The sequence below is a fragment of the Eurytemora carolleeae genome, unplaced genomic scaffold, assembly GCF_000591075.1.
Source record: "Eurytemora carolleeae unplaced genomic scaffold, Eaff_2.0 scaffold280, whole genome shotgun sequence".
Taxonomy (NCBI): Eukaryota; Metazoa; Arthropoda; class Copepoda; order Calanoida; family Temoridae; genus Eurytemora; species Eurytemora carolleeae.
This window is the reverse complement of record NW_019396193.1, coordinates 174,182-200,813: the sequence shown is the minus strand read 5'-3', so window position 1 is coordinate 200,813 and position 26,632 is coordinate 174,182. Positions and strand designations below refer to the sequence as shown.

Below are 26,632 nucleotides of genomic sequence, written 5' to 3'. Positions count from 1 at the left end.
AACGAACGAACCAACCAACCAACCAACTAAACATCTAGACAACTAATCAAACAACCAGTGAATCGTAGAAAATGAAAGAAATTACAACAATCTGATTGATTTGAGTTCCTGAGAAGTTCTGAGTTCTCTTTAGTTATTGCATGGTATGCTGCAGTACTGGATATTTCTGCACCCTGCTCCAACAACAAACCCCCGGTAAATAAAAGAGTAAGGATTAGGGGGGGGAGGGTAAATCACTAGTATTATGGCTTTAAAAATGTTGATCAGGTCCAGAATTCTGTTTTAAAAGCTATTTATGGTTATTTAGACGGAAAGTAGCGAAAATTGTTAGAATAGGTAAACAATCACATTAAAGGTTTATTAAGGTGCTTTGTTCCTTGAGATGATCGACCACCCTGAGCATCTTCAGACTTACTTCGTACACCATAGACTTGGCGTTCTTCGCCAGGGACATTATCTCCTAAGCAATCATAATAATTACAATACAGGGACATTATCTCAACAATCATAATAATTACAATACAGGGACATTATCTCCTCAACAATCATAATAATTACAATACAGGGACATTATCTCATGAACAATCATAATAATTACAATACAGGGACATTATCTCAACAATCATAATAATTACAATACATACAGGGACATTATCTCCTGAACAACAATTATAATTACAATAATTATAATTTCTGATTGCAGATACAAAAATTGGGAATTCAAGATATTTCTTAGCGCTATTCAAATTCAAAGACCAAAAAACTAAGGTTAGAAAATATATGATAAATTTAATGCTTGATTTCTATGGAGGATAGGACAAAAATAAAAAAGATAACTTGATGGACAGGGATTTGCAAGCTTTTGTTCCTTTTCTATTCTTCCCCAAAATTTCATTAATTTCCCAAATAATATTTTTACCCCTTAAGTACATTTGACGACAGATAACATGTGTGTTCCGTATCAGCTACCAACGTCCAATATAATGCCCTTGGTATACCTACAATTTATGCTACCTGGAGATCTAAAGTGTGTCCTATGGATTTCACAGGTTTCCTTGACTGTATACTGCAAGATCTAACAAATTATATATTAATGAACCAAAATTTAATATAGAGTTTGGAAAGAACACAGGGATAAAACAAAAAATTCAGAAAATAAAAATCTAGGCTTTCAACTTTTAATTGTTATTTAATCTGAAGTATTTTGTGTGGCAATAATTAATAAAAATCAATTCTGCGGATATACATTTTACAATATACAATTAAACGTAATACATAAATCTACCTGGGGTCATGTGAGGTCCCACAAAAAATTTGGACCCGATCGGTTTAATCCGTTTTGACGTTTATCGGTTACAAACCAACAAACAGACAGACAAGCGAAGTATATATATAGATTGTCCAACCTGAAGTTTAATTCTTCCATCTTGTCGAAAACGTATTGTTTCTCCAGAGCGTCAATCTGTCGACAAGTCTCGGAGCTGAATCTCCGGAGGTTTACTCCATCCTCTTCACACATCTGTAGCTCACGACCACATTCTCCAATCTTAAAGGGACTGTCGTTGTACTTTCAAGTGACTCGACATTTACAACGGTAGCCTTTAATCCTTTATCTCAGGAATAATGAGGAAAATAGAGAATACAAAATTTTCTCATTCATCTAAGATCAAACTAAGGTTTTAAAAGGTACCATTATAAATGGAACATGCTACTCTGTAAATGGTAGAAACCACAAAATTACTTATCAAACCCCAGCCACAGCCTCTTAAACAAAAAATAATTCAAACAAATGATAAAAGTAAGGATAAAGTGGCTTGTTTGACATTAAGTTTAAACAACCATAATATGTTTAATGGTAATCCTAGACTAAAGTCTCGAATTGAAAGTCTCTTGAAAGAAGAGAGTCCCTTAAATAAAGAAGAGAGTCTCTTAAATAAAGAAAAGAGTCTCTTAAATAAAGAAGAGAGTCTCTTGAATTTATAGTTTCTTGAAAAGATGATACCTGATCCAATAGTGTCCTGAGATAATGAAAACTTTTGTCCATATCGTCCGAAGCTTCGTTAAAATCTGTCGGACTGTCCTCTGTTCGAGGTGGGATGGGAACGGCCTCGAACTTTGCCGACCGTTCTTGTAACATCTTAACCGAGAAATCCCTGGAAAGTCAAATTTTAATCAAAACATTTTGTAATGATTCAAAATTTGAAAAGGACAATTAAGATTAGTATAAATTTCACCCTTGCAACCTATTAGGTTAATTTAGCTGTTTTGCACAAACTTCTTTTAATATCCAGCACAGGTGACATTGGTTCCAAACCAAAATTTGTTTGGAAATTACCCTGTAGTAAAAGCATTCATAGAAAAGGGACACTTATGGTTTTATATTAAAAAAACATAAGATTTCTGAGGCATCCTAAAACCATCAAATCTCTATAAAAATATTAAATTGTTTTTCTTTTGAAGAAATTTCCTGTGAACTGGATGTAATGTTATATGCAAACTCTGCACAGTTGTGGTCGATCCTATCAGTATTCAATACATATTTACAGTGTGAACAAGAAAGATGTAATGTTATATGCAAACTCTGTACAGTTGTGGTCGATCCTATATCAGTATTCAATACCTATTTACAGTGAGAACAAGAAAGATGTAATGTTATAAAGATGTAATGTTATATGCAAACTCTGTACAGTTGTGGTCGATCCTATCAGTATTCAATACCTATTCAATACCTATTTACAGTGAGAACAAGAAAGATGTAATGTTATATATGCAAACTCTGTACAGTTGTGGTCGACCCTATATCAGTTATATGCAAACTCTGTACAGTTGTGGTCGATCCTATATCAGTATTCAATACCTATTTACAGTGAGCGATCCTATATCAGTATTCAATATCAGTATTCAATACCTATTTACAGTGTGAACAAGAAAGATGTAATGTTATATGCAAACTCTGTACAGTTGTGGTCGACCCTATATGCAAACTCTGTACAGTTGTAGTCGACCCTATATCAGTATTCAATACCTATTTACAGTGAGAACAAGAAAGATGTAATGTTATATGCAAACTCTGTACAGTTGTAATGTTATATGCAAACTCTGTACAGTTGTGGTCGATCCTATCAGTATTCAATACATATTTACAGTGTGAACAAGAAAGATGTAATGTTATATGCAAACTCTGTACAGTTGTGGTCGACCCTATATCAGTATTCAGTACCTATTTACAGTGAGAACAAGAAAGATGTAATGTTATATGCAAACTCTGTACAGTTGTGGTCGATCCTATCAGTATTCAATACCTATTTACAGTGAGAATAAGAAAACTGTAGAATAGTATAACGAATTTATTGCAATAATCAAGTGCATTTGATGTTAACTTGTTACTAAGCAAATAGTTTTACTAGTAACTTATTAAATCCCGTATTTATTGATATTGGCCTGTTTATACTGTACTATTAAGTTTTTAAGTTGATTCCCAAGTTTTCTGGTTCTCAGTGTAATTCAAAAGTAAGTTAAAAAATACTTAACCTGTATTTATGAATGCTGAGGATGGCAGATAGTACATTATGATGAGGCGAGGATTCAGGGAGGACAGAGGGTATTTGGAGACCGTCCGGTAGAGATACTCCACCAAGACCTATTAGACTCTCAGCCACTGTACCCCTGAAGACCATGTTCACAATATCATAAAGATAGCATGAATGATAAAGTACACAATAGTTTCACAAATTATAGACACCACAAACATCGTGCTTTAATGTTACAAGAATATTTCCAATATACATCCAACATAATTTCACGCATTTTCTTCTTTTCAAATTGAGAAGTTACAGGGAAAAAAGACATAAAAAGCTTCTTACTTCTTTCGTAACAATTTCAAAAAATAATTGACATTTATTTTGCAAGATTCACAAAACTCTGTCGATTGCAGGGTATTATTTTTTCCCATAGAAAATAAAAAGAATATATCTAAATTGTATTCAGGGGCGTATACAGAAATTTATCCTTCCAGAGAAGAGGGGCTCAGAACCTCAGGACTCGTTGGAACCTAAAACCCATTCGCAAATCCTAGATTTCAATTAACTTCCCCAATGTATACACCTCTGATAGTAATTTCAAATTTCAAAATTCATTTCATTTGTCTTTGGACATCATCTACTTTCTAGATTTTACTTTTTGAACAGTCCAATTCTCAACTTTAAAAAAAATGCAGGAGATATGAATTAAGCTTACATTTCCCGTGCTAGTTTTCTTCTGACGAGTCCAATGTTGTAGATCTCCCTGTTGACCTTCTCCTGCAGATGGATGGCGTGGTCCAGGAGGAGAGAGTGGATTGGAACCAGGTCGTGTTTGATCTCAGGTTCAAGCACAACAACATGGTTCAGCTCAGGGTCCTCGGAACCACTGGACTTCTCTAAATTATCACTTGTCCCATCTTTCTCTCTAGTTTCAGACATTTAAAACAAGAGATTTTCTGAAAAAATAGGTTTCGTCAATTCGCCCGTTGTTGCACAGAAAAAGTCGGAGTTCAATTATTATTTTTAACTATGTATAATTGTTAACCTTCAAATAAGGTTTCAGGTTTCATTCCAATTTAAAAATTAAAGTATATTGTTAAGACAATTTTACACAGATTCAGAATATGTGCAGATTAAAACTCAAATTCGATGTCAAAATAATAGAATATTTGCGTATAAGAGAATCCGTGAGAGCTGAGAATGCGCGAAGTTTAAACAACTCAGTGTTTGGTTCAAGTAATCAGATGGTTTACACGTTACTACCTGCCCCTGGTTTTCAGGGTCAGAAAACCTGTTATAATTCAGGAAATAACTAAGGATATAAGGATATAAAAATATATCTATCCGTGTACAAAATGTCAACATGTCTTCAATGAAATCAGATGAAAAATACCGATTTTTTTCGCGCTGTACGCGCTGTATGCGTAGACCCCCAATACAGGGGCATTAACAAGTAGCAAATATAAGGTCATCAACCCCTCCTTTATTTTTTATTACGGATTGGAAGTTAATTCACGAATATCATAATTAATATTTTATGGAACAAGAACTTGAATTAAGTACAGTCTAAAACTAATGGTGGGGGAGGTCGAGATAAACGACAATGGTTTTGCAAGATTAAATATATCCGAGTTTAATAATATAACCTGCACTTTTCCAAATTTAGTTTTCACCCCGTGCATTAAGCTTTTAATTCGCAAGAACAGTAATTCAAGCCAATTCAAATTTTCAATAACCGTTAATTTTATCTTCCTTCGTTAATTATACGGATTTTGAGAGAAAATTAAAAAATGAAAGTTTGCATTCTCGTTTAAACCGTAAATTTTTAGGGCAGCTGCTTTCATCCCCAGAGTACGTCCTATGGGTTCCCTTTTAAAAATGTCACAAAATTTGGTCCAGCAGTTTCACCATATATATAAATGAGCGGAGATCTTTATTAGATATAAGCTGAGGCAATGCATTAAAAAAGTTTTCAGAGTTTTCAAATCTAGACCAAAGTTCAACTTGTACCTTCAAATCAAATCATGAGTGTTAGGGAAAGCTTTAGGCTCCACTCTACAGCTTGGAGTTTCAAGTCCTGACTGAGAGATGGGTTATCAATTTAATTCTTAAACTTAATAATATGATTTAACTTTAATTAAACCTTAAACAAGTACGAATGACTTCTAATTAAAAACTTTAATTTAATCTAATCTAAACAAATAGGCATTTATATATCTATTATGATTCCCTGTCGAGTCCCAACGAATGAACTCATGGACCTACTTATCCAACCGACCCTTAAGACCCCTTTATATAACCTTTAAATAAAGTTAATGAATAAGTTAAAACTCATAAACGTCAATCAACAAAAATAAAATAATTATCATATTATTAAAGTATAATAATATGATTGGTGTCGCCAAAAATATTGCTGAATTTATGACGATAATGTTTATAGAAAATGAAAACAGAGAATTGAATTGTTGTATAAATAGGAAAATTCCTGATACGTTCCAAAACACTATCCGATAAAATGATCCCAACCTTCAAAGTAATGAGCTAACCAAAGGAACCAAAGTGAGTTAAGGAGAAATACGAGTGTGTAATCAATAAATTCCCTTTTGTAAGAAAATAAAATAAAAACTTCCGCTTTCTCCATCCATTCTTGAATGATTTCTTATTATTTGTATGTCCCTTCGTTTAAGGCGTCTACTGTCTAACCGTTTAATGCAGCATTCTGAAAACCTTAATCACAAAACAATGGTGAAGATATCTTTCCTTTCCTATCTAGCCAAGTGACATTTGAAAATTTTTAAGAAATTTGTCACATTTTGGATAGAAAAGAAAAAAACATCTTCTCCGTTATTTCAGCTTTAAATTTCTCACATTTTTTCAAGATTAAAAATTTATTTTAAGAAAAAAATTATAAGTTTGTGTTGAACTGCTTGGTCGGTTTGGCCTGTTTTCCTTTTAACCTTCTCTTTTGAGATTTCTTCCCGGTCGCGTTACTTCTCTTCCCCTTAGTATCCTTCTTCTGTCTAGGATCAACCTGCCGGTACGGTCCCTTCACCCCACCGGGACGGCTGGCGCGCTTAGCCGCACTGTGCTTCTTCGCAACAACGTACTTGACGTCCTTTTTCTTTCCCTCGGCGGCCGCAGCTTTGTACATTTTGCGGATTTCCGTCGCCTTTTCTCTAACTCCAATGTCTGAGTTGTCGAGTAGGGCTGTGGCCTTCTTCTTTGCCTTGTCCATTCTCTTGGCCACCCTTCTCTTCCTTCGGGCCTTGGCTTCTACCACCTTCTTGATTGTTTTCACGTTCAACTCCTTCTCTCGCTCCCTTTAATACAGATCAGATTTATACTGGTTATAGGCGGTCAGGGGGCAGATACAGGGGGTGAGCCGTGGAGCAGCCGCTCACCCATGGAAAATTTCTCAACCCTGGAGCCAAATTGCTCACCCTTGAGTCTGAAGCTTTAAGGATGAACTTCGGAAAATAGAGCGATAATTATGAAATTCCAAAATCCAAATGGTTAAATAAATTCTATTATGCTATAACAGAAGACTAAAAAGTGTTCAATTGGTAAATATTTAGTTTTAATTTTGCGCTTAAAGCCTTAAATCAGTGTATTGACTAGTGAGATATGGCTATAAACATTGTTTAATAAACAATGAGCTAACAAAAATTGGAGAAAAAGGTTTATACAATAAACTGTTAAATGTTGAGGATGAACATTACAGAACTACACCTTAAAACTTCAATATTAGAAAAAATTAAAGGTTTATATTTTTTCTAGTGTTACCCCAAAACCAAAGATAATTTAGTACTAAACTTTAAGATGTATGTAACAAAAAAAACCAAACCAAAAAACCACCCGCACCCCCGTCCTCGATATCAAAAGTTTTGAACATACATGATGAAATGTCAGTTAAGATCAGACGTTCTCCCTGAGAAAAAAGGTTCACAATAACAAAAAATGCTAACCAAGCAAAACCAAATAGATTTTTGCTAACCTGTATTTCTGTACTGTCTCAGGATCTACATCCGGTCTTCTCTTCATATGCATCTCCTCCTCCTTCACAAACCAGTCTGGGAGTCCAGTATCCTCAAACATATATCTGTTCCAACCCGCATCCATGATATCCCTCTTCCTCTTCTTACTGTGCACCATCTGCTCTCCCAGCGCCAACTCCTCGCAAGTTAAAGCCTTCCTCTTCTTGATCTTAGGCTGGGGGACAACCTCGAACCCACCCTCGTCCATCTTAGCCTCATCCTCGTCCGAACTATCGGAGTCGGAATCGGAATACTCAGAGTCGTCTTTACCTTCCTTAGATTTGTTGAGTAGAGAGAATTCGTCGTCGCCCTCTGGTGTTTCGTCCTCACTACCGCTTGTGTAACCCGATTCTGCCGCGGGCTCCTCCTAAAATAAAACAAGGGGTAAGAACTAAGAATGAACCTTGAGGAACCACAATATATCAGGAGCAATACGCATACAAATTAAGTTAACGGGAATTACAAGTGAACCATAAGTGATCAAGATATACAAGTATACCTGGAGTAATCAAGAAAAAGAATATGTAATTCGGAATTGCAAGCGAACCTTCATCAGGAGTGAAATTAAGAATGACAAATGAACCATGAGTTACACTAAAAAGGCAAATGAAACTCGAGTAATTAAAACAAAAACATTGGAACCATTATTGATCCGGGGGGATAAGTGAATTAATTGTATCAGAAATTAATCTGTACCTGAAATACACGAGTTATTCGGAGAAAAACAACTATTGGCCAAAGAGAAGAAATTATTTTTAATAGAACAGTCCTAATTCAGTTTCAAATAAGAACAGATTAAAACAGTGCAAACCTTTTTTTTCCTGAGGGTTCCTCCCTTCTTGGTAACCGAGGTTACAGCTCTCTCTATCTCAGCGTCCTCAAGGTCGCTGTCACTGAACAAATATAAATGGTTAGGTTTCAATCCATTTAATTTGAGGGGTATTCATTTTTTTAAAGATTTGCGAAAAAGACTTTCGAAGATGTGGTGAAGGGGGTTGAAATATGGAGCATCAACTTGCACATATTTTCCTCTTGCTGCAATCTAAAGGTTAGATTTGCTTTCTCCATTATTAATAAAAATATTGTCATTATAATTCTTGATAAAAATTGCACTAGATATATACTGAAGATATATTTTTTTTATAATAATAGCTAAAACGAATCAGAAATTCATTAAAAAGACATTCGAATCTACCTGTCCAGATCGCCGATTTTCTTAAACCATAATTCGGCTTTTTTGGCTTTTTTCTCCTCTGTAGTTTCTTTGCTAAGGGATGCCAGTAAAGGGTTAGATGTAGGTTCCTAGACAAAAATTACATAAGTTATAAAATTGCAAGAATAAAATAAATCAACATTGATTAAAGGTCAGTAAGATTAAGTATCAAATTACTGCATCTAGTAAAAATATGTCAACTTTGAAAGATCTCTTAACTATCAACTTGACATTCTCAAAATGTGCTCATTACAGTATTTACCATCAAGCTCTCTTCTTAAGATTTTATTTTCTCTAATCCTTTACTTGTTTTTCCCTCTCACAATGAAACAAACCAAGCCTTTTTGGTGGAGTTATAAAAACAAACTTAAACAAAATCCCCATTCTATCCACTAGCATAGAGATTTACAAATCCCTTTAACTTGTTAAGTTTGCTGGGGAGAAGTTAAATTAAATACCAACTCTGGGAAAAAAATTCAGAAAAAATTATTTTCTAGGTCAGTAATAGAATTTTTTATACTAATTACCTTCGCTGTCGCTAGCAACGTCCTCTGGTTTACTGTCGAGAACATTTGTAAGATCATTTGAGCTTTTCAGATTAGTAATCTTAAACAATCCTTCCTCAGAAGCTGTCGGACCCTCGTCACCTGAAGTAATTAGCAGAGGTGTTAAAATTAAAAAGAGGGTTGTCAGAAAAACTAGAAAAATATAACGCTTTAGAAAAAAGTTTATTTAAACATTAAAAAAATAAGGGGAAATTTAGAAAAAACTTATTGCAGAACTAAAAGTTAGAGAAATATCGTTGTGCAGAACTAAAAGTTAGAGAAATATCGTTGATCACTGAGCAAGATTAAGCTTTACCTGGAATTATCATTTTCAGGTTGAGTCTTTCAATTCTCTTTTGTTTCTCCTTCGCTTCTCTTTTCCTCTTTCTTCTCTCCTTTCTTCTCTCTTCATCCTATTTCAAGAAGCGATAATTTTTTATTGTTTAACATGTGAGAAAAAAGATTAGATGAATTGAAGAATATGTATGTTGTAGAATTTAAAAAGCATTTTTACAAGAAAACTGCGCATTAACCCTCTTGATCCATGAGAAAATGCCGTAATTTTGAATAATTCAAATACATCTTTTATTAAAAATTAATATGATAAGTTTATGAGGAAGTGACTGGCAAAGGGAGGTTGTTAGTTTGAGTGCGCAGTTTTGTAGAACACAAAGTTTGGATTAGTTTCGAAACAAAAAAAAAGCGTTTTCTTAAAAGTGAAACTGCGGAATTTACTTTTAATCTCAACAAACCCGTAACTCCGACAATATAAGAATTCCTACCTTGACTACTCATATTGATTTAACTATTTAATACCTTTAACTCTGCGATCTTCTTGTCCATTTCCTGGAGTTCCTCGTCCTCGAGCTCCTCCTGGGTCTTGACGAGGATGGCAGGGATTTCAGCCCCCTCCCCGCTCTCTTTCTTTGCCTCCTCGTCAAGGGCCTCGAACTCCTTCCTGAGGGCGTCCCTCCACTTCTTCAGCATCCTCAGGTCTTTCATCCCGAGCACCTTCAAGTCTTTCACGCATTCAACGATCTCCTGAATCCATCGTCATTTTGAAAAAATATTCCAACAACCATTTTGAGAATTCTTTACACTTTCACATCCCCGTAAATTACAAAGGCAGCAAAAGTAATTTTAATAAAAAACGGAAAAACAAAAAACACTGAAAAATCTTTAAGAATGATCAAACTCTTTAAAACATACATCCCTAAAAACTCTGAAGAGAACCCCCCCCCCCCCCACCGCCCAGCAAACTGGACTCACTTTTTTTCAAAATCTTTCCTTCGTAGTTTTTGGATGTTTTAGAATCCTCGGTGTGTCAATGTTAATTTTGTTGCAATCATTTAGAATTTGAATATGATTGGCTCCCATGATGAAATCTGAAGCCTTCGCCTCTTTGTAAAGAATTGTAGCCCCGTCTCCGTATCCTTCTCTCGGGGCCTTCTTCTTTGCCTTCTCCGGGTTGATAATTTCAGTGGTGAGCTTCCTGTTCTCCGTTTCAAGATCGGAGAAAACATGTCTAGGGTCTAGAAACTTGGGATCTATCTTGTCCGGAGCAAGGTATCCCTGGCAAACTACGAATATCTCGGCAGACTCATTTCTGGAGGCGGCGGGTTTAGTGGCGTGGACCTTCTTAAAGAACTGTGTGAGGACCCAGATTAAGCTCTGGTAGTCCTTGGACCTGAACACCTTGGTGACGAACCAACCTCCCTTGCAGAGGAAGGATGTGGCGAGCTTGAAGGCATGGAGGGTGAGGAGAGACTGCTGGTAAGCGTCGTGAATCCAATTTTTACCAACGTTAGGAGCTCCGTCGTGAAGAACAAGATCGGCTTTTGCAGTTTTTAATTCTTTTCTGTAAAAAAAACATTAAAAAAGGGGGTTACACATTAATCTAGACAAATCTGTCAATTACAACTACAACAGTTTCAAGTACTTAGATAAAAGGGAGACAATCCTTACAAAAATTGTTTTAACAAAAAGTCCCACCTGAGACTCGCTTTGCATTTTTCTGTTGTAATATCCTCTGTGAGTGCAATACAGCCTGTAATAGGTTTAATAGGAACAAGATCTACTCCTACAACCAAACTAGACATTGGCATGTTCTCTCTACAAACCTGAAACATAAAATACAAGGATAAATTCTAAAACACATTAAACTCTCAAATTTTTTTATTTCTTTATATGAAGCTTGAGCTTGATAATAATGATTTAGTTAATTTTAAACGATCTCTTATTGATCAGGATTCGACAAATGAAAGATGTTTCGCTTTCCGTTCCAAGCTCTGATTACGTGATGATTTAGACGATGCTTAAAAGGTATTGAATCATAAATTTCTTACATTTTTTTTGGTGATATGTTTTTATTGATAGTCTTAACAAAAATAAGTAAGGGAAAAACAAATAAAAATGTATCTGTACTGTTTACAATTCATGATGTACAATACACAGTGCCCAATGTAAATATTACATTGTTAAAATTTAAATTGTACACTGTAACTACAATGTACAATTTACGTTGTTCACTGTGACTACAGTGTACAATTTACGTTGTACACTGTAACTAAAATGTACAATTTACGTTTTACACTGTAACCACAGTGCACAGTATACAGTACTGTACCTGCATCCATGAACCAGGTGCAGCACACAGATCTATACAAACACTGCTCTTCTGCAAGAATTCCCATTTTCTGTTAAGCTGAACCAGTTTGAACGAGGCACGAGATCTAAATAAGAAAAATTTGTTACATCAAAAACTAGCCGACATGGGCTTCTTTGACAATTGACCAATACCATTTCCCATCCCAGAATATTTTTTCTCTTTGTAAGTATAAGAAACGTATCTGAGAAGACCATCAACTGGGTACCCCCAAAACCAGATTTTGGCATCCCCAAATTACAATCGGGAAATTAATTAAATTTTCAGGAATAAAAAAATATATCTAAACCAAGGACTGGGGGCTTAGGGAGGGGGGAGCTTGACCCAGTTACCTGTAACCAATTTCCTTGGCTGCCCAGTAGGCTTTATCCCTCCTGGATTTTCCTGTTTTGGTCTTTTTCCCCATTTTCAATCTGAAATTAAACTTCAGAATTAAATTTTTTAAGAACCGTTTCACAGATTTGCTTCCGTTCTCCGAAAGGTTTGTTTCGTAACCGGATATACTCGTAAACCTCCTCCCCCTTCATGTTGTACAATTTCTTCCCGTCCAAGGCGAGCTCACGCAGGGCGATATTTCGTTGCATAATCTTGGTATAGTATTCAATACCACCACGCGCGTAGGAGTCAGATATGCGCGCAGTATTTTCGTCTATTGTAGATTGTACTCTTCTATTCAAAGTGTCCTGAAAAAAAATGCAAAAATATCAGAAATTTATTTTCTGTGCCATGGCCTCCCCCCCCTCTCTCTCTCGGAGAAAATGAAAATCTCTCGTGACTACTCTCAACAGTAATTTCTAGAATAGTATAGCTACTGGATTACCTTTTTCAGAGAGGGGGGGGGGGGTGCCGGATTGTTTTGAGATGGGAAGGTCAAGAAGGAGGGGAGAGGGGAAGGTCCAGAAGGAGGGGAAAGGGGGGACCAAATATTAGACGGAAAATATTAATTTAATTCCGCTTCGATATCCCTTGGGCTCGATGGTCATACTCTGCAGGGAAAACTTTGATTGAGAGATTAAGCATTGATAATCAGTCCTCACATTGGAAACACATGTGCCGACTTTGTACAATGATGTAAGAGAAGGCATTATTTATAATTTTCTACCTTTACTAGAAAATACAATGATGAAAGAGTAATAAGTACAGTTGAATATCCAACTCCTCGGAACAATGGAGGTTTCCTGAGTTAAATTCACAATCCTAAAAACTATTTTTGATCGAGTTGATTACTTGCATCAAACTTTAAGTTTAAAATCCTTTTCTATGCAAACTAATGTCGTAGAACTTCAAACTATGACTCTAAAAATCAATTTGTCAAAATTTGAATTAAAATCAATTATCATTAGGATGCAAAGCTATAAGGGTAAGAAAGTAGTGCTTAAGGCGAGAATTCATGGTTCCTTTGTTTAGAGGAAAAAGGCGGACTGGCAATGTTTTAAGTGAATTTAACTTTCCTAAATAAATCCATTTTCTGATTAATCATTCTAGAACTAAAGAGAGCTAAGAGCACCATGCTAGAATGCACTAAGGCCAGCTGATACTGAGGCATCATTTTAACTTTTTCAATTTCCCGCGCAATAGCAAATTTTTTAGCGTCTTTAGAAAGCAGTAGACCGTCGACTAGTAGCTGAGCCTCCTTTGAATGGAGCTCTTGTTCAGAAAGATGTTTAGCGTACCCAGAACCACGGTGTCCAAACTGCATACTTCGTAGCGGCACCTGAAGTACATAAATTCTTCCTCTCACAATATTTCCGCTTGAACAGTAATGCCGTAGAAGGAAAAATTATGAGGCTTTCGTGATTAAGTTTAACTAAAGGGAAAAAACAACTGACAATTTGCTTGTTGGAAGTCTCAATTTAATCTTTTTCTTTCAGTTTCAAGTTCCAATATTCTCAGGTACAGGGTGTCCCAAAAAAATGATCTTTAAGACATTGTAGCACTCGCCATGGTTCAATTTTTAAAAAATTGTACATTTTTAAAATCTTTGGAACATTCCCGATAGATTGATTTCAATTAGAGGTATGTAGCAGTAAAATTAAGAAAGTATTGACTGTTTTAAGTTTGTCATTTTGGCTCAGTTGAGTTCATGAATTGATTTTTTCGAATTTTAAAAATATTATGGAACTTTATTAGTGTCTGAAAAACATTCAAATCTTCTAAACAATCTTAAAAATGCGAGCAAGACCTTAGTTTACAACACAGGAAAGAAACTTCCTTGCTTTTGAGTATCACAAAATAAAAGGGTCACAGAAACTTTATGCCTGGTCTTATCATGGACTTTGGGTGCAAATTTATCAATGCAAGACAGCCTGCTTTATGTCATGTCAGAAGAGTTTATAAAAAGGCAATGGAGCTAGGAACAGTACTCAATGTGAATAGTAAGACAAGTCCTGGAAATTCATTCAGTGGAAGATCTCGACATGTTGCTATTAGAACTATTAGAAAAGGAATCTGAAAAAGAGGTCCCGTTATGAACCCCCCAGACCGCCGGCAGGCATGGGAAGCACCGTCCCACACCTACTCTAGCTGGACCTTTATACTCACAATTAGCCCATTGTCCGATAATAAAAAGGTGATACATTCCAGCCAGTGGCTCATCAATTAACTCCATTGGATGATTGGTATCAAACAACCCTTTAGGCGAAGAAAAGAGGTTACCCGCATTTAGACTGTTCCTGACAAGTCCATCCACCGCTCCAGCAGTGAGTTTATCTTTACGGTCCTTTTCAGCAGCACTTCTTTTGAGACATTGTCTCCCCCTAGTATCCCAGTGAGGATAGCCGTATCGCTCCGAGGCCTCCCTGTCATAAGGGCTCCTAGCCCTGTTGTAGACCTCTCATAGGCTACTGCTTGACAGGATACAACAACGTGATGCTCTGAAAGGTGGTTAACTATACCTTTACTTAGGCATAGCGGACACCACTTTGTGGCGGAGCCATGGATGTTTGGGCGCCTGTTCCCAAGCCCTGCATCCCCAGCTCTCAGTCTGTTCAAAACACCCCCTACCTTGCTATCGCATACATGTGGCTGGAGTTTGAACCAGATTTGGGGGGTTGGCATACAGTTGAGAGACACCAACTGTCTTTTCTGCTCCAGGACCCCTTTTATTGACGTTTGGATAAGTCTCTTCTTCAGCCTAGTTTTAGGACCTTCAAACACATCAAGTCCCAAATCAGCAACCAGATCCCCAACCATTCTCGCCCACGGGTCGTCACGTGCTCCGATCACCGCGTCGAATGTACCAGACAGAATAGGATCTTGTTTTTTATGCATGATATCCCACACATATAATGCTACTCGTTCCTTTATCCTGTCTCGCATTGGTTTAAACCCCGCATCCATGTACCCAGCTACCATGGCTGATGAACTTGTTAATTGTAGGATGAACCGTGCAACCTGGTGCTGGATGCTGTCTAGCTTTCTAGTGACATTGTTAGATAACACCATGGATTCCACCGCATACAGTATTGCTGGTATAGCACATCTCTCCCATAGGGTATGGGCCACAAGAGATCGATCTAGTCCGGATCTTGTGACACCCATGATAGTATTAGCGTAGTTTTGCGCGACACATACCATACGATCCTCTCTTGGCTTAACCAAGTTCCTGCCTTTGACCTGTAATTCCACTCCTAGATATTTACCCACCAGGTTCGATTCTAGGTCTGGCGTACCTGGTTCTATCTTCCAAGTATGCCCCTGTGTACCACACGAGAGTATTATTGTTTTCTCTACAGAGAGTTTCATATATACCCCATGGCAGAACCGTGAGACCTCCCTTAGCATACGTTCCATCCCTCTCACTTTCGTACGTGAGATAAGAACAAGGTCATCTGCAAAAAACAATGCAGAGATCACTTGGCCGTTGAAGTTAATTCCTTCCTTCATGGCATGTAGTTTCTCTCCAAGCCCTGCCATGTACAGTGAAAACAGAAGAGGTGACAGCCCACACCCCTGTTTAACGCCTTTCGTGAACCATAAGGGCGCCGTCAACCCTCCTTTTATTCTGACTTTAACACTATCATTATAATACATGGACTGGATTAGAGACTTGACCTTTCCTCCAAAGCCAATGGTGTCCAACTTTGCCTAAAGTAGTTCACGGTTCACTGAGTCGTAGGCTTTAGCAATGTCGCAGAATGCTATAGACACTGAATGACCTTTCCTCTTCGCCTTTCTGACCGCTGCCAACAGCATAAACACACAGTCTGTTGTTGAGAGTAGACGTTGATATGTGCAGGAGAGCAGTTATGGATGTAAGGAATAGAGCAGAAAAATGTATTACAAACCATGGGGGGCATTTTGAGAAGAAAGACCATAAACATGTATTTGTATCAATATTCTATATCATTTTGGTAATTGTAAACCATAATTTTCATATATTGAAATAAAATATGAATATGCAGTGAGTATTTTTTGTTTTACCTATTACAATGTCAATATCAATTTTCAACCAAGCCAAAATGACAAACTTCAAACGGTCAATACTTCCTAAATTTTAGTGCAACATACCTCTAATTGAAGTCAATCGATCGGAAACGTTCCAAAGATTTAAAAAATGTACATTTTTTAAAAATTTAATCATGGCGAGTGCTACAATGTCTTAAAGATGGTTTTTTTGGGACACCCTGTACTTGGTGATGGGGAGGTGTATTGAAATTCGCAATCGCGCGAATTACGTGAAGAATACCTCCTGTGGGTCCTTGAACTCGAAGTAGAACGGATATCCGACTATACTTGAATTACTTAGCTCCCCCCACCCCCTGGAATCCATCACGCTCATCACAAACATCTTCAACCTCTCAACCTCATTACTCGACATCTTGAGATCATGGACCACCTCATTTAGCACCTCGGACATCTCAGCACTGAAAATAAAAAAAAAAATCATTATTAAAGTTTTAGAAGCGATACAAATTTCTGTTTGGAATTATTTGAGGTAAAAATTATAAGTTAGGTATTATAAATTCTGAAATAGGGTTGAAAATTTTTAAAATCTAGATATTTATTTAAAATCTGATCTAATTTTTAAAAAGTAATTTTTATATGTAATTCCAAATTTAAAAATATTACAATTTTTGTATATGTTACGACGTTATGTTTGCAGATAAGGTTTTGAATAAAAAAAAATTATTTCAATTTTGAAAATACAGCCATACAAGAAAAATTATCAGATGAAATTTAAAAACTTTTGATTTAAAAAGATTTGAAGGATATGAAAGAATGAAAGGATAAGGATATGAAGAATAAGAAAGAATGCAAGGATAAGGATTTGAAGGAATAAAAAACTGAATAAGAAAGAATTGAAGAATAGGGATGTGAAGGAATGTAAGAATAAGGACTGAACGAATCATATTATAAAATGATAAAAATAAGGTTAAAACGAAATCTAAGAATAATTTTAAAAAGAAATAATGTTTGACGAAGAAGAGAAGATGAACACAACTGTACCTAACAGGAGTAGGGATGCCATAAGTTAAATTTTGATAATAATCTCGGACAAAATTTATAAGAACCGTGTGAGGTGCAATCTGGTAGGATGCGGACAGGATTGAACCAGATATTAAAAGGAACCCAGAAAACTTCTGACCAGTAGGAGTTGCCCAGAACGTGTAAAACCTAAAATAATAATTTTGTTCTTTCTGACAGTCAAAACTTCTACTCTTTCAGACAGTAATTTATATTATAACATTATTGTATTATTAGAAATTTATCGTTTCATTCTTTCTTTTCAATAATCTTGTAGCAGGGATTTATAAAACAATTTTTAAAAAGGCAATATATTCTTGATCTTCATTGCAGACATATTTACTATTGTCTGATTCGTTAGACATTTTCTAGCTATGCTTTAGCTGTGACTTCCTCGCCTAGCTAGCCTGGGAAATCGCAGCTAAATCACAGCTAGAAAATGTTTAACGAATCGGGGATATAAATCTTATGAATAAGTGAACAATTTTATTCGTTGCAGCTTTTTTCATTTAATTAATTTTAACAATTTTTATACATCAGAATTTGTTATTAACCTTACCCTGAATATAGCGAAAAGCAACTAAGACCTTAGCTTTTTAGTGTTAAACTATGAAGGTTTCTTTTCTATCGTAGTATTTTTAACTAATCTAGTAATTACTGATCAACGCAATGACACGCAATACAATCTCCATAAAAGAAAAATTAATAAATTTAACCATCTCTTACCTAATATTAAGAGGAAGTTGGCTCCTTGGGTTTACTTCCTTGGCCGCCGTTTCTTGAACTTTAGTTTTCAAATCATATTTTAAACTTTGATTCTTCTCAGAGGAATAGTTTCTAATTCTACGAAAAATAATGGTAATTTCCCAAATAGGTTATCAAGTACAATAGATGGCAACACGAATGTGTACACTTTCAGTACAGCTGTTTAAACGTCATAAGTGTCAACTCAAATTTTCTGTCTGACAAAACTATAAATAAAAGTGATATTTTTAGACTAAATCTAAGTCTGATTTTAAGCCAAATTTGAGCACTTTTTCGAAACTTCCACAAATCTCCCCTGCAAGGAAATTTCTCTGATCCTCTGCAATCCCATCAATAACTGTAAAAGAACCAAGATCTCCATTATCAACCTTTTTGTAAAATTCCAAAGAATAAGGCATCTAAACGTATTAGTAAACAAACAAGGTCATCACATGATACGAAATTTACAACAAAAATTTATGTTTTAATAAATAGTTTAAAAAAATTTTTGTATTTTTATTATTATTTTTGTTGTTGTGTATGATGATATAATGTGTATACTTCAGTCAATGTTTAACCCACCAAAACTTCGTCACTTTTAAAACAACGTAATCCAAATGATTTTTTTGTAAAATTCGTATAAAGTATGAGTGCTTCAAAAAATTAGAAGTCTAATTTTTTTAAAAAAATTATATGGCTTTAGAGATTGAACAGTAAACCTTTAATAACCCTGGAAATATTTACTTTAATGCTACTTAGAGAGCTGGGGCCTGGACGCCCCCCCCCCCCCTCCCTCAGACTGTTTAGTTTACATAGATATACAGTGAAAAAAAATTAAGCCCAAATGACAGTAAAAATAATCTACCCAATTTTGAGCTGTAAATATTTTTTACGTATTCCTACAAAGACGACGTTTATCTTCGCCAAATCTTGGAAATTATACCAACTAATTATAGGACATGTCGACTTTCTTTTTTCATTTGACACATATGACGTTGTGCGCAGTTGGTCGATTTTTCTGTTGCCATCTATTGTACTTGACAACCTATTTGGTAATTTCCTAGAGAACGATTTTTGGACCCCCCCCCTCATATCAATTTTGTACATGGATCTTACAGAAAGTGTCTCAACTTAACCTAACCCGTGGCCGCAGCGCTCGGCCCCCTAGCCCATCCTAGCCGCAGCGCTCGGCCCATAAAGTGTCTTAACTAACCTAACCGGTGGCCGCAGCGCTCGGCCCCCTAGCCCATCCTAGCCGCAGCGCTCGGCCCAGAAATTATCTTAACCTAACCTAACCCTAAATAACAAAAAAATAAATAATAATAAATTNAAAAATCGTTTTCTAGGACAGACCCCAATTATGCTGAGTTTCCGGCTAAAACGTTTTTTTCACTGACCTGTTAATTTGTTTATTATAAGTGTAGGTTAATCGTTTATATATTCTAGACGCAAACAACATGTTTTAGCTTTAATTATCTATTGATTAGATAACTTGTGTAGGATGACATCAAGCAGACATGTTGCTTGGATAATTTCTGACGACACAACTCACAACTCACAAGCAAAGAATTGAGAGTACACACACACTACACGGCCATGCAGTCAGAGCCAAAGCAAAGACGACTAAAACATAACAAAATGTTTTATGAAAAAAAAATTATTTAAAAAAATTATTTTACCTAGTTTGCATCCTTATATGTTCATCAAATATTTTCAACCTTTTGTAAAAGTTTCCCTCGACACCCGTAAATAAAAAAATTGAAAAGTTGGAAAAGTTCGGTTGGAGAAAACCTTGGAACAGGACGCGGCATTGTCATGGTTTCCTCCGCGCGCTTTATTTATGTCAAACTCAAACCAAATCTTGAACAATTGCGACATTTTTTGTATAAACTCTATAACAACTTCAATATAACTGTGATTGTTTATTATAAATCATTTTTATTATTTAATTATGTTTTCTACTTCACAAGTTTTTATTACAGATATTAGTGAAAGAGTCTCCTTTTTCGGCGGCTAAATGTCGGCGGGACGGTTGAAACGACGATCAAGTATCGGGTTCCCGGGAGCTAGACGGGACCCGGAATCTACTTTTACTGACGATCAGGTTTATAAGCTTTGAATACACGACATTAATTAAACAATTTATACCCTTGTTGCGACATGTTTCCAAAGCGAGAATTTTTCCTTTTTCACTTAGAGTGAGATTTTTAAAATTAATAATTTCCTAGAGAATGATTTTTTTTAACCGACCACCCCCCCGCATCCCCTCCTATCAATTTTGTTCATGTATCTCATATTTAACATGAGAATTAAGTTGGTCATGTGGCCCCGGCGCTCTGCCCCCTAGCCTGTCTTAGCCGCAGCACTCGATCCAGAAATTGTCCTGACCTAACCCTGAATTAATAAAAAAATTTGTTGTTGCAAATAGTTTAAATCTAGGTCATGTACAAAATTGATAGCGGTAGGGGGGGGGTCCAAGATCCTACTATAAGACGGTCGCGTCAAATTTAAATTTATTGATTAAAAGCCACTTCGAAAATTGTTTTTGAATATAAATCCAAAAGATTAGCAAGCAAGAGTATTTAAATTATTCTGTAAAATGTAGGATGATGATAATGTAGATAATCTATTCTAAAAAATGAAGGATGATGAGCTTGTGGAGAAATTATACTGTAAAATGTAGGATGCTTATATTGTGGATACATTATTGTGTAAGATGTAGGATGATTGTATCATGGATTAACTATTCTGTAAGATGTAGAATGATTATATTGCGGGTACATTATTGTGTAAAATGCAGGATGATGATATTGTGGATGAGGAAGCGGAAAGAAGAGAGCGTAATCTGCAGAGAAAACAGCAACTGCGCGCCCAACATCTTGATTCTCCTTCATCTAGTCAGGAGTCTAATAAGGATAGAAGATCCGTGGGAGGCATTTCAGGTTAATAGACATTTCCTCAGTGCCTAGGAAGTTAGGATCCATTTAATTTAGATGCGAATCCAAATCCTGGATCCGCACTGGGTAAAATGGGTCCGGATCCAGGTCATTTCTTTAAGATTTACAAAAAAATTTAAACAAAGCAAAATATTCAAACAAAAATTCTTTTTTTCGCTTATTTATTTTGTTTTTATACAACAAAAAAACTCTGTTTTCGTCTTCCGATTTTGTAATTTTAATTTAATTTAATTGTTCTGACTGAAATACTATATTATTAAAAGATTTATTTACACACATCATTATAAGCGCAGAGCACAGTTTTAAACGGAATCATAAAATGGTTTGAAAATTATAAAAAAAAAATTATTGTTAAATTTTCGCCAGTCAAGTTTTCTATCTTGGCTTTTTTAAATCTTTTCATACATTTACCATTTACAGGTTTAACCGCTACCCAGCTGGCCGAGCACTACAACAACTGTATCAAGCTGTCAGCTGAGAACAAGATCTCGACGAAGAATGCTTTCAACCTCCAGCTGATCGACTACATGGCTCAGATGATCAGGAAGAAGGAGAGTGATATGTCAAATTTCCAAGTTGCTGCTGGAACATTGGACGCTTCTACCAAAATATACGCATACAGGTTCTTATAGCTAGTCAGATATTATCGAAGTCTTCCATAATTTTACTTTAAGTAAACATTTATGGAAGATTAAATACTATTAATTCATATTTTAAATACTTATTGGGGATATTTAAGAAAAATGTTCTTTTAGGAGGAAGTAGAAAGAAATGTAGTTAAAAGCAGCAAATAAAGTCCATTTCCCCCGTTTTAAAAAACTTAATATTAACTATTTCATAACATAATATAAGGCCCCCCCCCCCACACACAATGTGTCTAATAGAGGAAAGTTTTATAATATAAAGTTTAAAACAGCAAATTTTACTACAAAACCTTAAATTAAGTATTTTAACTCTAAAACTTTTTCGGTTCCTAGGGTTGACGCCGTCTACGGAGATACACTGAAGATTGCACACGGACTAGGACAATCTAAAAAAGAGGACGAGGCTGAAAGAGAGAGAGATGGAGAGGATGGGGATAATGAAGAGGTCAGAATTTCAAGCCTAATGTTTATTTATTGTCAATTAAACAGTGACACTTCATTTAGAGAATAACATGCATGCTTAAGTAACTCATGAGTTTAGCAAATATGAACAATGCTATCACTATTTTGATCTTATGATGTTTGGCAAAAAACAAACAAAAATAACGTTCATCTTAAAACAGTTATTGATTTCATCATCTTTCATCTGTAAAGCGCGAAACAACATTTAATAAAAAAAATTAAAAATTTCTATTTCCAGGATGACCGGAACCAACCTGATAAGAAGATAAGAAAACGGATAAAACGCGCCAACACAGTAGAAAAAAACATTAAAAATTTAAACATAGTAAAGTTCGAACAGGAGTTCGACGTCGATCCTCTCTTTAAGAAGAAGTCGAGTGAACTCGATGGCGCTGTCGGCGGAAATCAGTTTCTTTCCACTCTTGAGGTTCGAGATGAAACCGGAGAACTTATCCTAGATTCAGAGGTAAAAATAAATATTGATATTTTAAATATTAAAAAAAAACATCTGCAGGGTCACCAACAAAGAATGAGACTTGAATGGCAACCTGATACTTTTAAAACTGTACAGCTATTGAACTTTACCAATCCTGCATTTTCGTCTCTCGCGTCTCATCTTTTGTGGGTAACCTTGTAGAATATAAATCAACGAAACCTTGCAAATGTGCTTAAACCTAATTGATTAAAAAAAAATATTTTTATTTTTTTAAAATTACCAATACGCAATTTATCGAATATCTATTGATTCTGGATATTATGCCTTGATATCAATAAAATATTTTAATATAACATTTTGTCGTGTTGATTGCTTAAAGGGCGTTTTCCTTTTTAAACTTAATTATCGGTTAAGTTTATACATAATAGAATTTGAACGGACCATATTTTTTTTTTTTTTAACAACAAAGTCAGCTTGAATATAGTAAATCTTTAAAAAAGATTGACTGAAAAGGGATTTTTAAAGTCTACAACAATTTTTCATAGGGATTAAATTGAGCTTAGTTTTTAATGTTTAAATACATGAATGTGAATTAAGTTGAATCTTAAATCCTGTGATTTTAGTAGATTTTGAAATTTTAGAACCATCTATTTGAGGTCATATAAATGAGATTGTTGGACTACCTTTCAAATCTTATGTTCTTCCGTCTTACCTTACAGAAGACGCAGTTTAACTAGTTCTAACAAAACTACCACTCTTGTTCATTCATAAATTGCCATCTTCTTATTGTTTATTTAATTTGTTTATCTAGTCGAGATTAAGTTCTGATATCCGAGACCGAAGTCCTACTAAAGGTAGTGTAGGGAGTAGTACCTGTGAAATGTTGAACTGGAACCTACCAGAAACTGCGCAAATCTGCGAAACCTTCTCTCTGTTTAGTTTCACCACATGGTCTCCAGACTCTAATGATGATGATGAATATAATAGGTTAGTTTACAAACTAAAAAGATATGCCAAAATTAGAAAACTGCTCATCATTTTCTTTTCAACTATACTTAGGATCATATACATTATGATCCAGAACTTTGAGTTATCATCATGTAAAAATATACTATATCAGTGAAAACGCAACCATCTTCTTATAACATTTTATTCATTATATTCATTAACACAAGGTTTCATGCTTTATGCAATCTTCAGTATGAGTGATTTGAGAATTTATGAAATATACTATATATTTGATACCTATCTAATTGTTCTACCTGTATAATTGATCTACTATTGATCTAATTGATCTTAACCCTATCTTAATTGATCTGATACCTATCGAAATGTGCTACCTTTCTAATTGATGATATTTATAAAGATGATCTGCTACCTGTCTAATTGATCTGCTACCTGTCTAATTGATCTGCTACCTGTCTAAGTGAGATGCTACCTATCGAAATTATCTGCTACCTTTCAAAGTGATCTGCTATCCGTCTTAAATTATGTGCTATTTGTCTTATTGATATGCAACCTTTCTAATTTACATGATACCCTTATAAATGATCTGATACTTGTCCAATTGATCTGCTATCTGTCCAATTGATCTGCTATCTGTCTAATTGATCTGCTATCTGTCTAATTGATTATGTCGTATTGGTCTGCTATTTGTCTAATTAATATTCTACCTGTGTAATCGATTATTTGATTTACTATCAGGTTAAATGAAAGTATATCTGCAAGCCAGGAGGAGAAACAGAAGGAACAGGATTCATCTCAGAAGGTAGGCAAACAGAGCTATGGTAGCTCAGAGGTCAAAATACCTTGATTCACGTGGAATTCTTAGTATATTTTTATTTTGTTACCCCCATGGCCCACTATCAATTGAGAACACAAATCAGAGACCATAGTTCACATTAGTTTACAGTGGTTGTAGTTTTAAACACATATTTAAATAGATTTTGTTTTATTTAATCTATACAAAATCTCTGTTTGAAGGAACACGCCTTTGATGCCTTCGCTGTCCCGGAACCTGTGGACGACGACGGCGTATACGAAGATGGTGTAGCCGACAATGATTATGACGACGAAGTCAGTGATTTCAGCGAGCGAGCACACGGCCACGCAGGTCAGTTTTTCCTCCAGTTTAGCGAGTCCTAAAGGGACTGTCTATGGTCTAAGGGCTACCTAATTCTAAGTGATGTCCCATTTTACCCCCCCCCCCCCTGGGGGTACTGTTTTTTGAAGAGCGGGGGAGGGGTGGAATTGGAAATCAAAAAGCAAGTTTTTATCATCCTTTTCGTCCTTTTTCTTCCTTTTTTTCATCCTGACCTCATCCTTGCCTCATCCTTGTCTCATCCTTACCTCATCCTTGACTCATCCTTTTTCATTCTTTTTCTTACTCACCTATCCTCTGGTTAAAAAAATCATTTTCAAATGAGAGATTCATTATGTCAAGAGTTGTATACGCAATAAACATTGTTCTTCGGTATCTTTGAAACCTGTACATTGTACAACAAGTTATCGTTGTTTTTCTATCTGAAAAATTCATCCCGCATTTTTACTCAAAATTTCGCGATCTTGGGGTTGAAAAGTTTCTTATTTGTTCCGAGGCAAATAAGTAACATTTTATACAGGCAAAGCAGGTTTCCCTTTTTATTTCGCGGATTTTAATTTTTAAAAATCGCACATTTTTATGAAACTTAAATTGAATAAATTTACATATCCAACTAGCTGTCTTGTGTTATGATTTGGATGTTTTTGTTGTGATTTTTACTATTTTGTTTGTTTAAATTCAAGATTTTTAATTCCTCACTACGTTCGTGATAAAAAATCATAAATTTAAACCTTAAACATTAAACAAACTAAAAAGTAAAAATCCAGTCCAAAAAATAATTTTTTCCTGCATGATAACACAAGATAGTTTTAAATAAGTAAAACAAGAATATGTCTTTATTGCTCAGACGAAGGTACTAAGTGTTTCGTTGTAAATCCTTGAATCTCTTAAATAAAGGGTCGCTTCAAATTAGGTCTACAGTCGAATCAATTCTTCAATTAAATCATTTTAATTCGTTTAGCTGGACCACTGGCGAGAGGATTTACAGCTACCCTGCCGATGACGACGGCGGACATGTTGTCTGCGCTGACGACAGCCCCCCTGGAGTACTCGTATTTTGATCAGGGTAAGCTGGGGGCCTGGGCCGGACCTAAACATTGGAAATTTAAACCAATGTCCAGGCTTAACCCAGACGGAGAGAAAACTAAAGGAAGGAAAAAGAAGGTAAATATTTCTATCAAACTTTTAAATGAGTTTATCTTTGAATGTATCATTAAGATTCTAACATTTTTATTTTGTGACTTAGTTACAATTTGCAGTTGAGCTATTTAGATGTTACTACCTGAGTTATATATATATGTATATATATATAAAGTAATAATCTTTGTTTGTTTGTTTGTTTGTTTGTATGTCCGATCACAACTTAGGAACCTCTTGACCGATTTGCCTCAAATATTGATTGGAGGACTCGGTAAAACCAGGGTAATGTTCTTAGCTTGGTTTAAAAAGTCTAAGTTGATTCGTTTTACTTTTGAAATTAAAGTTTAGTTCCTAGGCAAAGCTGGGTCCTTTTATTTGCGGTAAAAAGTATAAATTAATATTTAGGAGATACAGAAGCTTGATTTTGATGCTTACGACGTGGATGAGGAGAAGGAAAAGATGGACACGGTTGAATTCCTCCTCTCTAAACCTAAAAAGGCGATCATGTTGGTGGATAAGACTATGAAGGGGTGGAACAGGGAGAAGACCACCTTGCCCGAGGATCTCCACTACTCAGGACACGAGCTCGTCAGGTTAAAGGTACTAAACTTCAAAACTTCGTGGTTTTTATTTTTAAAAATAGCATATTCGTATACTTTGGGTAATTTCCCGGAGAACGGTTTTTGGACCCCCCCCCCCCCCCC

The 26,632-nt window shown here is 35.5% G+C and overlaps 4 protein-coding genes across 5 annotated transcripts in view; 1 reads left to right on the top strand and 3 right to left on the bottom strand.

The window, feature by feature from the left end:
* Window positions 1–26: 26 nt before the first annotated feature.
* On the bottom strand, window positions 27–4,498 carry LOC111697801 (uncharacterized). The gene is made up of 7 exons (XM_023467929.1): window positions 4,237–4,498; window positions 3,532–3,666; window positions 2,003–2,153; window positions 1,407–1,546; window positions 1,015–1,075; window positions 377–460; window positions 27–173 (listed from the first exon to the last, which is right to left on the bottom strand). Exons 1-7 carry the CDS (start codon window positions 4,458–4,460, stop codon window positions 27–29), a joined length of 942 nt encoding a protein of 313 aa, XP_023323697.1. The 5' UTR covers window positions 4,461–4,498.
* Window positions 4,499–6,390: 1,892 nt separating this feature from the next.
* Window positions 6,391–12,404, bottom strand: LOC111697800 (pre-rRNA processing protein FTSJ3-like). The gene is made up of 12 exons (XM_023467927.1): window positions 12,311–12,404; window positions 11,940–12,045; window positions 11,306–11,433; window positions 10,601–11,171; window positions 10,130–10,354; window positions 9,630–9,726; window positions 9,296–9,415; window positions 9,227–9,231; window positions 8,751–8,857; window positions 8,367–8,448; window positions 7,516–7,922; window positions 6,391–6,841 (listed from the first exon to the last, which is right to left on the bottom strand). Exons 1-12 carry the CDS (start codon window positions 12,382–12,384, stop codon window positions 6,427–6,429), a joined length of 2,337 nt encoding a protein of 778 aa, XP_023323695.1. The 5' UTR covers window positions 12,385–12,404; the 3' UTR covers window positions 6,391–6,426.
* On the bottom strand, window positions 12,391–19,777 carry LOC111697781 (transmembrane protein 177-like). Its single transcript, XM_023467905.1, has 7 exons — window positions 19,586–19,777; window positions 18,171–18,287; window positions 17,427–17,594; window positions 16,666–16,843; window positions 13,430–13,692; window positions 13,081–13,156; window positions 12,391–12,661 (listed from the first exon to the last, which is right to left on the bottom strand). The coding sequence occupies exons 1-7, from the start codon at window positions 19,645–19,647 to the stop codon at window positions 12,398–12,400; spliced, it is 1,128 nt and encodes a 375-aa protein (XP_023323673.1). The 5' UTR covers window positions 19,648–19,777; the 3' UTR covers window positions 12,391–12,397.
* A 375-nt stretch (window positions 19,778–20,152) lies between these two features.
* LOC111697780 (condensin complex subunit 2) overlaps window positions 20,153–26,632 on the top strand; it is a 9,907-nt gene continuing 3,427 nt past the window's right edge. For both annotated transcript variants that reach the window (XM_023467904.1, XM_023467903.1), the window contains exons 1-10: window positions 20,153–20,292; window positions 20,989–21,130; window positions 21,566–21,767; window positions 22,123–22,234; window positions 22,490–22,717; window positions 23,499–23,674; window positions 24,392–24,455; window positions 24,671–24,800; window positions 25,750–25,952; window positions 26,334–26,528. In XM_023467904.1, coding sequence (XP_023323672.1) covers window positions 20,206–20,292; window positions 20,989–21,130; window positions 21,566–21,767; window positions 22,123–22,234; window positions 22,490–22,717; window positions 23,499–23,674; window positions 24,392–24,455; window positions 24,671–24,800; window positions 25,750–25,952; window positions 26,334–26,528 — 1,539 coding nt within the window. In that variant the 5' untranslated portion in view covers window positions 20,153–20,205. The remainder of the gene's footprint in view (window positions 20,293–20,988; window positions 21,131–21,565; window positions 21,768–22,122; window positions 22,235–22,489; window positions 22,718–23,498; window positions 23,675–24,391; window positions 24,456–24,670; window positions 24,801–25,749; window positions 25,953–26,333; window positions 26,529–26,632) is intronic.